At 40.2% G+C, this 16,910-nt stretch overlaps 1 protein-coding gene and 1 long non-coding RNA gene across 2 annotated transcripts in view; both read left to right on the top strand.

The window, feature by feature from the left end:
- The window catches only part of ATP6V1C1 (ATPase H+ transporting V1 subunit C1), a 40,124-nt gene extending 31,242 nt beyond the window's left edge, over positions 1 to 8,882 (top strand). The window contains exons 9-13 of the mRNA XM_025870944.2: positions 4,219 to 4,311; positions 4,402 to 4,495; positions 5,943 to 6,040; positions 6,859 to 6,985; positions 8,261 to 8,882. Of these exons, the coding sequence (XP_025726729.1) occupies positions 4,219 to 4,311; positions 4,402 to 4,495; positions 5,943 to 6,040; positions 6,859 to 6,985; positions 8,261 to 8,356 (508 nt within the window). The 3' untranslated portion in view covers positions 8,357 to 8,882. The remainder of the gene's footprint in view (positions 1 to 4,218; positions 4,312 to 4,401; positions 4,496 to 5,942; positions 6,041 to 6,858; positions 6,986 to 8,260) is intronic.
- A 3,686-nt stretch (positions 8,883 to 12,568) lies between these two features.
- Positions 12,569 to 15,654, top strand: LOC141372826 (uncharacterized). The gene is made up of 3 exons (XR_012378289.1): positions 12,569 to 12,921; positions 13,227 to 13,293; positions 14,782 to 15,654. It is a non-coding gene; the product is annotated as an uncharacterized lncRNA (long non-coding RNA).
- The last annotated feature ends 1,256 nt before the right edge of the window (positions 15,655 to 16,910 follow it).

Here is a 16,910-nt window from a genome sequence, read left to right on the forward strand (position 1 = left end):
AGCAGGCAGAGGGAGAAGTAGGCTCCCCACTGAGCAGGGAGCCTGATGTGTGGGACTCAGTCCCAGGACCCTGGGATCGTGACCTGAGCTGAAGGCAGACGCTTCACCGACTGAGCCACCCGGGCGCCCCTGCACTTGAGTTTTGTAGGCTCTTGCCTTGCCTCACTCTTGACCTCTAAAACGGCTTTACTTCTGGGCTCTTAAATCTGTAATCCAGTTCTTGAACCGGAGCCTTCTTTCCGTCTTGTCCACTGTCCCAGAACCTGCTCTTTGACCTTGTCCACATCTCCAGTCCCCACCCCTTTGCTCTGACACTGTTGATCTCCTCCAGTCATGCTTCCTCTTCTGCTGAGCCCGGACTCTCGAGTCAGCACTTCGGCTGTTGTCTTGCCTGCACCCTCATCTCTGGCCCCATGACCTCCTGCAGACTGTCTCCGAATTAGTCTGTTATGCAGCCTGCTGGCTTCTACGCCTGAGAGCGGGAGAGAATCTGTCAGCCCTGAGTATTGGCGAGTCTAGACTTGGGCTCTTCTATCTTAGTGGGACAGCCTGTTCTTCTGTCAGCGCCTTTTCAGCCACACCCAGGGCTCTCACTTCTGCCTGCAGCTCTGGGACTCCAAAACCTCCATCTGTGGCCTGGCTATCCCCATAGTTTCAGACTCCCACACCTGGGTTCCTCCTGGGCACTGCACATGTCTGCGCCGCAGGTAACTACCAGTAGGACATTATCCCCCCCCAACCTCAGCCTAAGTCGCCCATCTCCCTTGTAGTGTGTGGCAGCAACGTGTGCCTAGTTACCAAACCAGACCACGGTAGTCATTTTGGACTCTTACGTCTCCCTCACTGCCTGCCCTCCCCCCACCCAATCTAACAGTTGTGTTATTTCTACCTTCAGTAGCATTTGGTTGACTCCTACGAAATTGCTATTTTGTAGGTCAAAAATGGCCAGATACCAACAACTTCACATGGTTCAGCTGACTTGAACACCCCCCCCACCCCCGCCCGCCCCAGTAGCTATAGCCGCTGCTTCAGTTTAGATTCCCGTCTCTTGCCTGGACTGTTGGAATTGCCATTAGCTGGTCTCCTTTATCTCCACTCTTTTTTTCCTCTCATCAGTCTCCTGCATTGATGCCATTTTCATTTTTGTGGTGTACTGATCTATGACTGGCACAGGTGCGTGCACACACACCCACCCCTTGTACTCTGTTCCAGCTATGCTTGTATCTGGCAGAGCCCCAAATGTGCCATGCTGTTCCACACCTGTGTGCATTTGCGTGTGGGGCTCTACTGGCATGTTCTCTCCTTCGCCTGTCTTTCAGACTTGCACTTGGCATCACTGCTTTTGTGAACTCTTTAATGTCCCCTGAGATAAAGTTATCAGTTCCCTTTTTGTCCCAATATGTCACATATATCTTCTATTATAACATTTGCAATTTTGTACTGTATTACTTGTTTCTGTCTGTTTCCTCGATTAGACCCATGCTTTGAGGTCAGCGAACCACGATGTCTTAGTTTTATTCCTAATATGTAGCAAGAGCTGGGCACATTTATAGAGGCTTAGTACATGTTAAATGACTGAAAGTCCATTATGCCAAGGACTCATGATTCCTTTTTTATAATGTTCTAAGCAATTCCTTTCCTGGGGTAGGAAGGAAAAGCAAATGGTTTCTATTTATTTTTTCTTAATAAGGTAGCACAGCAGGATTTAGTCATAAAATAAGACTGAATTTTTTTTTTTTTTTAAAGATTTTATTTATTTATTTGAGAGAGAGAGAGAATGAGAGATAGAGAGCATGAGAGGGAAAAGGGTCAGAGGGAGAAGCAGACTCCCTGCCGAGCAGGGAGTCCGATGTGGGACTCGATCCCGGGACTCCAGGATCATGACCTGAGCCGAAGGCAGTCGCTTAACCAACTGAGCCACCCAGGCGCCCCAAGACTGAATTTTTATCTTGGCTTCCTTCACCATAAGATTTTGAATAAAGTCAGACAACTTTGCTGTGACCCCGGTCTTTACGTTATAGAGGAGCCTGCATAATAGACACCCTGCTCATTGTCACAGAGGCGTGTCAAACATCAAATGCTTTTGAAATGGTCTTTAAAATGGCAAAGTACTGTGTGAATTTAAAAGATAACTATGACAATGGAGGAATATTGTTAGGGGTCTGCACTAGCCTTTCAGGTTGGATTTGGATTTGTTTGATTGCAGTGTGCATTTTACAGAGGTAAGCCTGGGAGACCTGAAGATCATTAAAGGTTTTTTATTGAGTTCTGTCCACTTGGTGCTTGCCGTGCCTTGGATTTGATAGGCACCGAGAGCAAGAACTAAGGGTAATAATAGTTTTGAGAGAGTACCTCTTATTTATTTTTTTAATTTTTAAGTTTTTTTTTTAAAGATTTTATTTAATAGAGAGAGGGAGCGAGAGAGGGAGCACAAGCAGGGAGAGTGGCAGGCATAGGAAGAGGGAGAAGCAGACTCCCCACTGAGCAGGGAGGCCGACGCAGGACTCGATTCCAGGACCCGGGGATCATGACCTGAGCCAAAGGCAGACGCTTTACTAACTGAGCCACCCAGGCACCCTAATTCTTAAGTTTTTAAAAGATTTTTATTTTTAAGTAATCTGTAGGCCCAGTGTGTGGCTCGAACTCACAAGATCAAGAGTCACATGCTCTAGCTCTATTGACTGAGCCAGCCAGAGAGGGCACCTTTTTTTTTTTTTTTAATAGAGGGAGGGGGAGAGGGCAGAGGGAGAGAATCTTAAGCAGGCTCCACTCCCAGCGCAGAGCCCGATAGGGAGCTCGATCTCAGCAACCCTGAGATTGTGACTTGAACCGAAATCAAGAGTTGGTTGCTTAACTGACTGAACCACGCAGGCGCCCCGAGAGGACACCTTTGAAAAGGAAGTTTAAATGTTCCAAATCCAGAGTAGCTGAGTTTCTCTCTGTGTTGGTGATGACAGTGGTCAGTCTTCCCAGAGACGTCTGCTGGTCCTACTGCTGGAGAGGTAGACCAAGAGCCAGGCTAGCGTCAGTTCTTATAGCCATTCTGCCATTAAGTATTGTTGTTGCCTCCTGAATTTACCTGAATTAACCTAATCAAGCAGTTCTTAGACTTTCTTGGAAAAACTAAACTTGCTTTTTTTTTTTTCCCTCCCCCCATATTTAGTAAAGTATCTTTGAATTCCACAAGCACTCCCTCAGGTTTGTAAAACATTATTTTTTTGGATTTCAGAAGTACCACATTATAAATAAAAACTATACAAACAAAAAAACCTAATACTTGGAAAATAGAAAGGAAAAGAGACCCCTCCACACACCATTAAGTGATGCTGCTGCCCCAATATCATCACTGTTGAACAGTTGACTGTATAGCTTCGTAGACCCCGCATATGGGTTTCTCTACATAAGTAGCTATAGGTAACTTTTGAAAGCCAAATGAGAGTCATAGTATACATGAACTGTACAGTTTGCCTTTCCAAACAGCTTTTCCCCGGGGCATTAGAAATTTATATGACAGTTAAATTTTCCCTACAGTTGTGTCTGGAAAGGTTTTTCCAGTGATGTCCATGAGACCCATGACTGGGTAGAAGTTCTGACCTCTCTGGGATCTTCTAGAGCCTAGGAGGAAGCCCTGAGATGCATAAAAGTGTGTTTTGTCAGAGGATATTTAGACCATTGCATTTGTCTGTTTTTGAGTTAGGGTGTTACGGGGGCAGTGGGGAAGGAAAGATCTGAGGTAGGAGCTATTGGCAGCGCATAGATGGTGAGCCAGGGCTCAGTGGGCTGGGCTGGACTGGAGAGAGGTAGAGAGAATTTGGTACCCAGAAGAGAAGAAGGTACTTAGTATTAGCAAGGAAGCAGGGTGACTCTGGAATAAACTAGCTACTGGTTTTGTCTCAGCCAGCCTGGCAGTGATAGATGGAAAAGCATGGTTCTTAGAGCTTGGACACTTTACTTGAGTAAATGTTGGATTTTGTTGGGTTAGGAAGAGGTAAATGGCATAGGGCTGTTGAGGCATTGTAAATAAACACATCGTAAACACTGAGTATCCTCAGTGTTGGAGGCAGTACAGGTGCTTAGCCTTGAGGTGATTTGGGAAGGGCTGCCATATACCCTATTGTTTGTCCTCCTTCTGTTTGTGAATTCTGCCCTCAATGTGAAAGAGAGCAATCCATATAAAGCTTTCAATGGACTTTTTTGTGTTTCTTTTTTTCCCCATAGTGTTCTCTCCGAGGACCAAGACAGTTACCTTTGTAATGTCACCTTGTTTAGGAAGGCAGTTGATGACTTCAGGCACAAAGCCAGGGAAAACAAGTAAGATAATTATTTTTTGTTTTTTAATTTGTTAGATCACCTATATACACAGTATGGACAATTTTGTTTTTCCCCCCACCCCAAATTTAGATTCATTGTTCGTGACTTCCAGTATAACGAAGAGGAGATGAAAGCAGATAAAGAAGAAATGAACAGGCTTTCTACTGACAAGAAAAAGCAGTTTGTATGTGTTCTTAATATTTAGTATTATGAGCATTAAGCAGAAGAAAAAGCAGTACTGCTTTTTATTTTATTTTTTTATTTAAAAATTTTTTTAAAAGAAGAAAACATTTTTAAGACATTTGATTTTAGATATTTTTTCTATTAATCAAAATGAATTTAAGCAAACAGATCTTGAAGTCCATACCTTAAAGTTATTTACTCCATCTAAATCCATATCAGGAATTAATTTTAAATGTAGTATAGTGAGGTATTATTTTAATTAAGTAATAGTTTTTTCAGGAAGAATTTTTCATTTTCTTGAGGCAAATTTTTTTAATGCTGCAATATTATATTGAAGCAATTTCTATTTAAAACCCCCGGAAAGTTAGTATGTTTTAGGCAAAATGGAGAAAGGGGATGGAATTGTGACAAGAGAAGATGGTGTCAACTTCCTTGTCATCTTTAAGTGCCGGCTTACTATGAAGACTAGAAGCTAGTATGGAAGGGGTGATGAGTGAAAATTTATTTCTCTTGTAATGAAAGAGAAAATAAAAGCAAATCCCATTTAAAATTATTCCTAAGTACTTTATAAACCATATCCTCTCAGTTGGGAGAAAACTAATCCTAACCAAGTGATGCCCAGTAATACCAACTTGTTAAGACGGTCCAGAGCCTTTTTAAAGACCTTTAAAAAGACCTTTAACCAAAGATTTTCACTTTGTCATGTCCTTTTTGTTTAAATTAATTGGTTAGTACATCAAATGAACCTAATGATGTTCTGTAAATAATTTAGCTGAACTGATCACGTATGTCTTCTACATATTGAAAGGCAGTATTAAGTTATTTAAAATCTGTTTAAAAGTGTATTTTTATTTAGTACTGGAAATCATACTAAATATTTTAAGTTCAAAGAGAAGTTGTCCTATGTAATAGAATCATTAAGAATTTAGAATGTGAAGAGGTTTAAGGGATCTAGATCAACACCCCTGATTTTACAGATGAAAAAATTAAGACCTAGGGATATGTATTAGATGACTTACTACATAACTGTTTGTCCTGTTCCTGAGAAGTTGTTTGTAAGTTGAATTCTATTTTAAATGTTTGACATGTATTGCATAATAAGTTCAGGTTTTTATATTTTGGTTTTCAAACCTAGGGCACATATATGTTATGTATCAGTTTAAACTACTTTCATTAAAATACGTGCCTTTTCTGTATAGTGAGTAGGATCCATCAATTTTGGTGTCTGCTGAGGTTTCAGTGTAGTGGCTAACCTTTTAATCATATTTAAGATGAAGTGTCCAAGATAATGAGAAAAATGAAACATTTTTAAAGTGACTATAATGTGATTTAATTCTCCTATAGATTCTTACTGGATAGTCACTCCTTTAAAAATATTTGGTTTATTTATTTCTAATTGCCATTTTCAAGACCAAAATTGTAGTGATTTTTTTTTTTCCTTTTTATAGGGACCACTTGTACGGTGGCTGAAAGTAAATTTCAGTGAGGCGTTTATTGCGTGGATTCATGTGAAAGCATTGAGGGTTTTTGTTGAGTCTGTTTTAAGGTAAAGAAAGTTGTCAAGAAACTTGGAACTGAAGGGTTTATAGATCCCTTTACATTAGACCTCTTTGTTAAAACATGTGGTCCAGTAATAGGAAGTTGATGTGGGGGAAACCAAACCGACAATCATGAGAGAGAGACTGTCAGTATCATACATTCATACTAGTCTTGTCCTTGATGCCAGGTTTGGAAAAAGCGATCCATACTGCTGTATTCCCTGGTTCTTTGCTGGTGTAGTTAAGTTAAAAGTAGATTATAGAATATTTAGCTAATGTTTGTTTAAAAGAAGATCTTTCACATACTTTACATGTAGTTTGATACACAGTATACTGATGATGTATTTGAAATCACTGTTTCATATTAACCTTAAATATTTTATTACTTTGAGATACTTAAAAATCTCAATCACCTTGTGATCTTCTGTACAGATGTAGTTCAAAATACTTGTAGCCATGCTCGCTATTTGTAAATTTCATTGACTTTTCAAAAGGTAATTATGTTGTTCCTTATCATGAAGGTGTCTTCTATAAGTATACATATTATTGCTGAGGGTATTCATAGATTAAAAATTGAAGAGTAATTAAAAGTAATTCATAGTAGACAGTGGGTTCTCATTTTAAGGAAGAGTTCTAGTGGACAGTGAGGACCAGAGAAGATTTGAGTTTCTTTGTATATTAGTTGAACTTGAAAAGGTGGTCATTAAAATGAGACACCCTCTCTCTGTTAACTGATTAAAGAAGACTATGAGAATATTTGCTTTGAAAAGAATCTCTCTTTATATATTTACTTGTGTTACATACTGTACATTTGCTTTCTGATAAGGTATGGCTTGCCAGTGAACTTCCAAGCAATGCTACTTCAGCCCAATAAGAAAACAATGAAGAAACTAAGAGAAGTATTATATGAATTGTATAAACATCTAGACAGCAGTGCAGCAGCTATTATTGATGTAAGTACTTATTAGGCACCTTGGAAGAGTAGGGACTGGAATGAATTTCAGAAAAAATCATTGGAAGGAGATAAATGGAAAAGGGATAGTAAATATTGTATTATTCTATGTTTTTATTACTTTGAGGGTCTCAATTAATTTGTTAGATAAACATAGCAAGTAATTTACATTGTTTACCCTGTTTTATACTAGTTCGATCAGTGCTTTTGCTTCTAAGCCAGTCATTGTCTTGCTATAGATCAGATGTTTATAGCTGCAGAAATAAAGAAGCAACCGGTCATACTATACTACTTATTTACCAAAGTTAATGAATTGCAGAGAAGAAGAAAATAAGTAGTTAATTCCGTTGTATTTGGTACAAGGAGCGATGTCAGTAGAGGAGCATTTTAAAAGGAACTACCATTTTTCTAAACTGGTGTGTTTATATCTTCTTTCAAACAGAGGGAATAAACAAACTATTGCTGTTTAAAATTGTAGTGGGTTTTATGTCATATTTTTTTATTTCAAATATCTTGTTGGTTTTTTCTTTTTAGGATAGTAGTATCTCACATTTGCATTAGTTAGAACCCACGAAACGTCAGATTTTCTTGATAGAAGAAAATGCAGGAAATTACATTCTACATTTTCATGTAATTGTCAATAAAATACGAGGTTCAACTATTTAATACATAATTTCCTACCAGTATATTCCTTTTTTTTAAGATTTTATTTATTTGAGGGAGAGAGAGCATGAGGGGAAAGGGAGAGGGAGAAGCAGACTCCCCACTGAGCAGGGAGCCAACTCGGGGCTTGATCCCAGGATTCCGAGCCAGAGGCAGACGCCCAACTGACTGAGCCACCCAGGCGCCCCTCCTACCAGTATATTCTTAAAACATGTGTAAGTGATAAGTGATACCATTAAAATCATACTTGGTTTACTTCTCTTCAACATTTTAATAAGCCGGGTACCCCATAAACTGAATACCCCAAGCCTGAGATTTAAAAAGTAATTTTATACATTATGCATAAAAAGGGATCACAGGGTCATAGTTAAACACATACAGGCTTTGGAGTCAGTGAGTGCTTAAATCTGGCTTTACTACCCACTGTGTTTCCTCATTGGCAAAATTGGAGTAATAATGCCTAACTCAGATTAAATTAGCATAAACATATACAGTTAGCTCAGAGTAGATGTTCAGTAAGAAGGTAAATGGTAATACTTAATTTCTTTTTCTTTTTTTTTTTTTTTTGATTTCTGTAAGTACTGATTTGGATAACTGTCTGATTTTCCTATAGGCTCCTATGGATATTCCAGGCTTAAACCTGAGTCAACAGGAATACTACCCCTATGTGTACTACAAGATTGATTGCAACTTGCTGGAATTCAAGTAAAATTGAGCTCCTTCCCAGACAATCCTGTCCTTGTGTTGGTGTATTCTAACAGAAATAGATTGAGTATGACAGTACTTTTAACTCCCTATTGTTCTTTGCTTGCTTCTGACCACTTTTCCTAGTGAGTTCTTCCATAGTGGTCCATCTCTCAATATTTCCTTCTTAAAGGAAAATAGATGTCTTATTTCTTTTTATTGATCAGGTCTGTAAATGTGTACTAAAAAAAAATCAGAGTTTATTTATAAACAGAATAGTTTATTTAAAGAGAAGGTCTTCATTGATACTGTGGTATGCATTAATTCCATTTGTTACTGTTGTGCACAAAAGCCTTGTTTACAAGGGAATGGTAAACGTTTATACCATTTTGCTCATTGTATTTAGTAGACATAACTGTTTAATAGTTACTGAATCATGATGTAATGAAATGTGACGATATTCAGGTATGTGCTTTCTGAATGTTTCAAATTCCAATCTGTGAGCACTGTTGACACCCAGAGGAGAGAATAAAATTACCTGTACAAAGGTATATTGTGGTGTGTGTAACTTCAGAAGGTAACAGTTCAGGTTGAGAATTTAATAAAGGAGAGCATAGCTGCCTTGCTGTGCCACTTCCAGGCTTTTGTTCTGTATCAAGGGTCAGCCGTTTGTGTCTGGCTCGCGTATGATTTAAGTGTGCCAATTTCGGGTCACAGCACAAATGTAAAGATTATTTTTCAATATATGATGGATATTTACATTTAGACACTAGATTTTTGAGTTCTTGCAAATAATTAGGAAGTGGGGCCGACTTTGAATAAAGTGTAGTGAAACTGTGCAGCTTCAGTCATTTGTTCTGTGTAAGTCCTTACTTTACATGTTTCCTTTCTAGGATTTTCTAATTATACAAGCCTTTGTTTTGACATATATGTCATTCATGACATTGTCTGAAAAAAGGCGTTGTTTGTTGTAAAAATCTCTGAACTGGACGACTTCGTTGAGCATCCTGAAGGAGCTTCTAACGAGGGTTCTGTGACAGTGCTCCCCTTCCTGTGCACTCCCAGGGCATTTCTCAACTATTCTATTCCTTCTAGAAATTCACCTTCCAAATCCTTTTCACTTCACAAATTTATATTGTTATTTCAGAAGAAATTTACCTCAAACATTCAGACTTCTAGAACGTAAAAAAATGAGAGATGACCCTTCCTCCCCCCCCAGATTTCTTCTCAAGGGAGTTGATGTATTCTTCTAGGCCTTTTTCTGTGTTTCCACAGCATATATATCACACACATGCAAACATAGTTTATTTTTAAATAAATGTAGGATCAGACTGCATATATTCTGTCACTTGCTTTTTTGCTTACTAGTATATCCAAAATAGCTAGATGTTAGTCTATCTAGAGCTACCTCATTTTTTTCCACTGGCAGCATGGTTTTCCATCACGTATTTCTGCCATAATATAGCTGACTGATTGGATCTTTGGGTTATTTTTTTTGTTTTTGCTCTTAACAAACACTGCTGCAGTAAATCTCCTTCTACAGGTATCTTTGTTTACTTGTGTTAGTATTTCTGTAAGAAAGACCCTGGAAGTGGGGTTCGTAGATCATAGGGTATGTATATTTAAAGTTTTGACACGTACTGCCAAGTTCCCTGTCAGAATTCTAAATTTAAGACATGTTTAAGACATGTTGCAGATTTTATTTTCAATTTTCCTTTGGATAAAAGGAAGCTGAAAATTTTTGGTTTTGGTGTCAGGAAATTCTGGTTTTCTGTCGTCTTTTGCAAGTGTTTTTTGAGTCTTAGTATCTGTACAGTGGACGTAATCTGTGATAGAGGATGTGTTTTGAGAAAGTGAAAGATTGATAGGCCTACTTGATGACTTTAAGATTTTACCTGGACAGTAACATTGTTCTGACGTGGGTAGGTAGGGTTGTTTCAAGTTTAAAATCCCAGTGTGTGTTTGGAACTTCAGGACTTTCACTGTAATTTCTATCAGGGATACAGAGTGACCGAGATGTAGCTCTCAAGCTCTTGTGGAGCCCAAGCCGAGTTCTGCTGCTGCTGAGCCCTGTGATCTCCATGCCCCATCCCTCCTTCGTAGAATGGGGATAACTAGAGTGCCTACCTCATAGGGCTGTTGTTCTGAGTGCAGGAGTTCCCACCTGCACGTTTAGGGCTTTGAAATGGTGCCCGGTGAGAGCTGGAGGCATGTACTCGGAATCCTAGATGAGTGCCTAGAGCTTCTTTCACCTGTGTTTAGTCATGACATTGTGGAGTTTGAAGGTTAGAAGGAAGTTGTGTGTGTGTGTGTGTGTGTGTGTGTTTGTGGAGTTTGAAGGTTAGAAGGAAGTTTGTGTGTGTGTGTGTGTGTGTGTGTGTGGTGGGGTGAATAGACTGTGTGTATGTAGCATAATGTTAAAGCAGTTTGAGTGTCTCTGAGCTTCAGTCTGTGTTGGATTTTTTATATTTTTGAGGTAGCTACCATTCCTGGGAAGGGACTCTTCTATTCCTCTTGCCTTGTTTGTTTCAGAGTCTATTGGTTCTCCTCTAGGATAGAGCTCAGATTACTTTGAGATTCATTAGACATTTATTGGGTATTTGTTCGAGACCATTCTGCCAGTGCTCTCAGTACCTGTTGCCTGATCCCTTCCCTATGGTGTTTGTGTTGGGAGGACTGGTGGTCCCCATTCTACTTGTGGAGGCTTAGGGGCAAAGGACTTTGGTGATTTCTTTGTTAGATCTCACAGATTTTGAGTTAGATTCCGAATATGAACCTAAGCTTTCTGACTGCTGGGCTCTTTTGTCCATATCATGCCTCTTGCCCTCTACGGGGTCCTGTATGAGTGAGACAAACACTTTCCTTCAACTTAGTCCATGTGATAAAGAGAAGGAAAAGGCATTGTGCTCGCTTCGGCAGCACATATACTAAAATTGGAGAAGGAAAAGGCATTACGTGTGCTTCATGAAATATTAAATTGTGCTGGTATTTGGCACGAACGTAGGAACCCAGACCTTTTTTTCAGTGATGGGTAATGATGTGTCTAGCTGTTGCATGCTAATTTCAGTAGCCCAAGTTATTCAAACTGGAACGTTTTCCTGCCTGCTGAAGTTGCTCTTAGGCAGACACTGTGTGGTCTGGGTGGAACAGACTCCAATGTAGCTTTTTGAATGAACATATGCCAAGTAATACCTTTCAAGTAATACTTTGTGCATCACAAATACTCAGCAAACATGAACTTCAAATTTAAATAGTCCCAAATGTTGGAAATAAAATATAAGAAATTGATCTAGATACGAAGTTATTCTCCTTTATTCTCAGCTGCATTTTTCTTTTTTTTCCTTAAATCAGAGTAATAGGGTGCCTGAGTGGTGTAGTCAGTTGAATCTCTGACTCTTGGTTTCAGTTCAGGTCATGATTTTGGGGTCGTGAGATTAAGTCCTGTGTCGGGCTCCACGCTCAGCATGGAGTCTGCTTAAGACACACTGTATCCCTCTCCCGCTGCACCTTCCCTGCCACACACCCCTGCTCTTTCTCTCCTTCTCTCTGTCTCTCAAATAATAAATCTTAAAATCAGAGTAACAAATGCACTAGGTTAAAAACCATATATACAAATATTATAAAATAGCTAATAATTAAGACCTTGCTATTCTATAGAGAAAAATGGTTCTTTTTTTCTGTTAACATCAATAAAAGATGGTTTATCTTAGAAGGTCTGTAACAGTATTATGTTCTAAAGGAAATGCATTGAAAACTGTCCTAATTTAGTTGTCTGTAAACTGAAGTTTACTCATTTCAGTAATGTAAACTTATTTAGGGTCTTTATTTTTCTAGCCTAGATAGCTTTAGATTAATATACGAATGTAATTCTGGCTTTTTTTTTTTTTTTTTAAAGAACTATTACCCACCAGAACTATTTTACCAGCACATTCACCTTTAGAATAGTTTTGGATCTGGGCCCCATGACTTGTGGGAGAAAAAGGGAAAAAGGTAAAACCATGGAAGTGATCAGCAGTAGGGAATAGCGCCTGGGAAGGTTTAGCTGGAGAAGAAAGTGAAACAGGAGAAACAGGACATCCTTCACACCACGAATGCTCAAGATAGTGCAAGAAGAAAAAAGTTTGAAACAAAGCAGAAGTTAGAAGTTCATGAGCAGACACACAGATTTTCTAACAACTGCTTAATATTGAAATTGATTAGATCTACAGCAGTTCTTACTTGGGGAATTTAATAAAAATGCAGATTCATTGCCCAACTCCACCAAGATGTGGTTTGTAAGTCTTGTGTAGATCCAAGGAATAATCGACATTTTTAACAAACACCCAGGAGACTCAGAAGCTGGTGATCAGCCAGTTAAGAGACCGCCTTTGAAAGAGTCTTCCTCTGAACCCCCAGTTAGTGTTGTTGACTTAGGATTTGGGAGCATCTTGGGGTCTCCTTCAAATAGTGATTTTTCTCTCTTTCACACAGACTACATTCAGTAGGATAATTATGAATAAATCAGCTTCTCTTCCTCTGCCACCTGAAGAAGCATTCTACGTTACTAATCAACAGAACCAGAAAGTTCTGCCTCAGCAGAAACTGATCAATGTAGGTGTCCTCTACCTTTGCAAGGCCATAGAATATCAAATTGGAATTTTCAAAAACCATCTAAAGTAATAACCAAAATCACATTTCTATCCTTTTTTGAAAACCCAGTTTGGGCGTGATTTATCCTGCTTATAAAAGTGTAAAAGAACAACCAGAACAGATTTTCAAAGAATGGTTTGCATGAAGAAACAAAGTTAAGACAAAAGTGAACAAAGTAGGATGCAGCAAAGATTACTGTTAATGTTAGACCAAAAGAAAAACTGTATAGATTTGAACTTGAAAATAATCTTTTTTTTTAACCCGAGGATGAACAGAAACTATCCAGAATATCAAATCCAAAGAGCAGCTTTGATGTATTTTGCGGTTTCCTAGGTATGTGGATGATCTCTTTGACAGAACATTCTTAATTACCTTTTTCACCAACACAACTTGCCAGATTTTATATTTAACTATCTTGGGTACCAATTTGGGCTGGTCAGTACAGGTTTTAATGTGTTGTTAGAAGCATAAAGTCACTTGTTTCTTAAAAAGATTGTGACTATACACGGGTAGTACATTTCACCACAAGAGGGTGCTCTGGTGCCATTTAGAAGCAAACAGGTAGCTTAATCCCCCAATCCCCCTCATGGTTGGTTATGAAACATATAATCAATTTAGAGGAGCCCACAAGCACTAGGTAGTGCTCTGATTTGGGATATTTTGTTACAAGTTAATGTTATTAATATAAAGTTCTCAGAAAATTTTAGACGACTTATATTCATTTTGTGAATTAATCCAGCCTGTGCGAGGGTCTGTGTGTATAGAAGCAGTGTTTTAGAACCCAAACACTGGTGCCAGCCAGTGATAGTTTTCCCCAAAGACAAGATGAGAAAAGTAAGGCTCTGTAGATATGTCTGTCCGTCTGTGTGCACATATGTTCATTTATTCAGCAAATTGAGCACATACTATGAATCAGGCATAGTTTTTGGTGCCAGGGGTGTGATGCTGAGCAGTAAAAAGGCAGAGTGAGAAATGAGAAAAAGCACTGTAATTACTGATCTGTGAAATCAAAAGTCTAAAAACATCCCTGAGGATATCTGTCCAGAAAAATCAACCTGTACTATCAGTCAGTGAGTGAAGAATAGACCTCCCCCCCCCCCCCCCCCGAATACAACCATACAGTTGGCCTGGTTCAGCACTGTCCAAAACAATTTTCCACGATGATGGACATTCTGTATTTATGCCACTCACTGTGGTAGCCTCTGCCACATGGGGCCATAATTCACTTGAAATATGGCTGATGTGTTCGAGGAAGTACATTTTTAATTTTTAATTAATGTAAGTAGCTACCTGTGGCCAGTGGCTACTGTACTGGCCAGCACAGGCCTAGTTGGTTATGCTCAAATCATGAGCTGTTTTGCCTTTGAGTTCCCAATATGCCCCATGTCCTTTGGCTTTTTGTGTTCCTCTAACTGGAAGAGCCAGCCTAGCTTCTGTTCACTCTGATTGCCAGATTTAACTTCCCTGCCAGCCTGAGAAACAAGGCTTTCTGAGTCATTGTTGATGTGCCTCAGATTGCTACACAGACAGCTTTCACTTGGATCACAAAAGACAACTACGTATACTTTGTGCCTTTATGTGCATGAGGGTAAACTGGTTGCAATATTGAAAGACCAAAAGCTGTTTCTGATGGGAAATATTGAATCCACAGAATTGGAAACACAGCTGTGTGGTTCTGAAGGGGATATAATTTCTTCTGTCAGTCAGTGCTCACTTAGCACTCATCGTGTGCAGGGCACTCGCATCTGTAGGGAGACATCAGGGAGATGCTCAACATGTGTTCCTGAACGACGTTTTTTTGGTCTCTGTTGACTCTCTTAGGAATTTAAGAAGTTCATAGAAGAGTGAAGCAGTCCAGGTCTCTAGCAAGAAGAGTGACAATTTACAGGGAACCAACTCTTGGAAAGAGGAGAGTTGTATATGAAAGGATAGCACCCGTCTGCAGGTTGTTTTCATCAGTGGTATGTTGGCCTGGATCTTGCCCCATTCTTGAGCCCAGTGGCACCAGCTTGCAGGACAGCTGGCCTAGGGAGGAAGGAGCACAGTCAGAAAGCCAGCTCCTCCCCCCGTCCTCCCCACCGAGCCCCAGGCTCCCTCTCTGCTGTGTGCTCATTGTCTCTCTCCGCCTTGGCAGCCAGGCACTCGGGCATTCTGAAGCTTCTCTCCCCTTCCCAGTCCTTCCTTGCCCCAGTTTGTTTTGAGAGCCTCCTAACTGGCCTTGTCCTCTCTGCTCACCTTCATAGCACCCTTGCTCGGCTGCGAGGGCACTGTCAGGTCACTGCCCACAAATCCTGAAGAGCTCCTCCTCATTTACCCACAGAAGAAAGTCCCTTTGTTCAAGTTGGATTGTTTCTTTTTAAGTTAGCTTCTCTTATGTGTTTTCTGAAAGCAGGGTGTTTAATGTTTTTAATTTTGTCTGAAGTTTCTTTGATGGGGGAATTTAGACTGTGGGTATTTGTTACGAATGCTCTAAGGGTCTGCTTTTCTCTTCTGGCCCTTTGGAGCTGGCCCTGTGTGCTAGATCCAGGTGCTACTGTGATCTTAGACAGCCTGCCACCCTGGGTCTGACTCCATTTCTTCATTTACAGAAGAGGGATGGTGATAACACTGCAGGATCATTGTGAGGATTAAACCTCATGGTGTGTTCAGATTTTTTGACAAGGTATATGCATTGAAGAGGGGGTTCAACATGCTAACGGCCACTTTTGTTAGTAGTAGTAGTAGTATTTTTTAAGATTTTATTTGTTTATTTAACAGCGAGAGACACAGTGAGAGAGGGAACACAATCGGGGAGTGGGAGAGGGAGAAGCAGGCTTTCCCCCTGAGCAGGGAGCCCAATGCAGGGCTGTATCCCAGGACCCTGGGATCATGACCCGAGTTGAAGGCAGACACTTAACGACTGAGCCACCCAGGTGCCCTAGTATTATTTTTTTATGCTACTTGATTTTTGTTTCTTTTTTGCTTCTTGGCTTCTCTAGCTTAGGTGAATTGAAATTAGTTTCCCTTTAACTCTATCTATTTAGAAGGCAAATTCCTTCATTAAAAATCCACCAGGATTGGGGCGCCTGGGTGGCTCAGTTGGTTAAACCGCTGCCTTCAGCTCAGGTCGATCCCAGAGTCCTGGGATCGAGCCCCGCATCGGGCTCCCTGCTCATGCAGGAAGCCTGCTTCTCCCTCTGCCTGCCGCTCCCCCTGCTTGTGCTCTTTCTCTCTCTCTCTCTCTCTGTGTCAAATAAATAAATAAAATATTTAAAAATAAATAAATTAATTAAAAAAAATCCACCAGGATCATAGGGTAGGCAACTCCAAGGGGTGTGTGTGTGTGTGTGTGTGTGTGTGTGTGTGTGTGTGTGTATCCCCAAAAGAATTGAAAACATAGATTCAGGGGCGCCTGGGTGGCTCAGTCGTTAAGCGTCTGCCTTCAACTCAGGTCATGATCCCAGGGTCCTGGGATCGAGCCCCGCATTGGGCTCCCTGCTCAGCGGGAAGCCTGCTTCTCCCTCTCCCACTCTCCCTGCTTGTGTTCCCTCTCTCGCTGTGTCTCTCTCTGTCAAATAAATAAACTCTTAAAAAAAAAAAAAACATAGATTCACACAAAAGCTTGTACATGAAAGTTTGTAGCAGAATTTATAATAACTGAAAAGTGGAGACCCAAGTGGCCATCCACTTAAGATGAATGAATGGATAAACAAAATGTGGTACGTCCATACAAGAGAATATTACTCAGCCATAAAAAGGAATGAAGTCCTGATCCATGCTACAACATGGCTGAACCTTGAGGACGTTGTGCTGACTGAAAGAAGCCAGACACAGAAGGTCACAAAATGTCTGATTCCTGTTACATGAGTTGATAGGAGTAGGCAAATCCAAAGATAGAGAAACCAGATGAGTGGTTGGTGGGGACCAGGGAGAAGCTGGGGATTTAGAGTGGCTGCTAATGGATACGGGGT

This window comes from Callorhinus ursinus, unplaced genomic scaffold (genome assembly GCF_003265705.2).
Source record: "Callorhinus ursinus isolate GAN/ISIS: 27379988/994484 unplaced genomic scaffold, GSC_fseal_2.0 scaffold5, whole genome shotgun sequence".
Classification (NCBI taxonomy): Eukaryota; Metazoa; Chordata; class Mammalia; order Carnivora; family Otariidae; genus Callorhinus; species Callorhinus ursinus.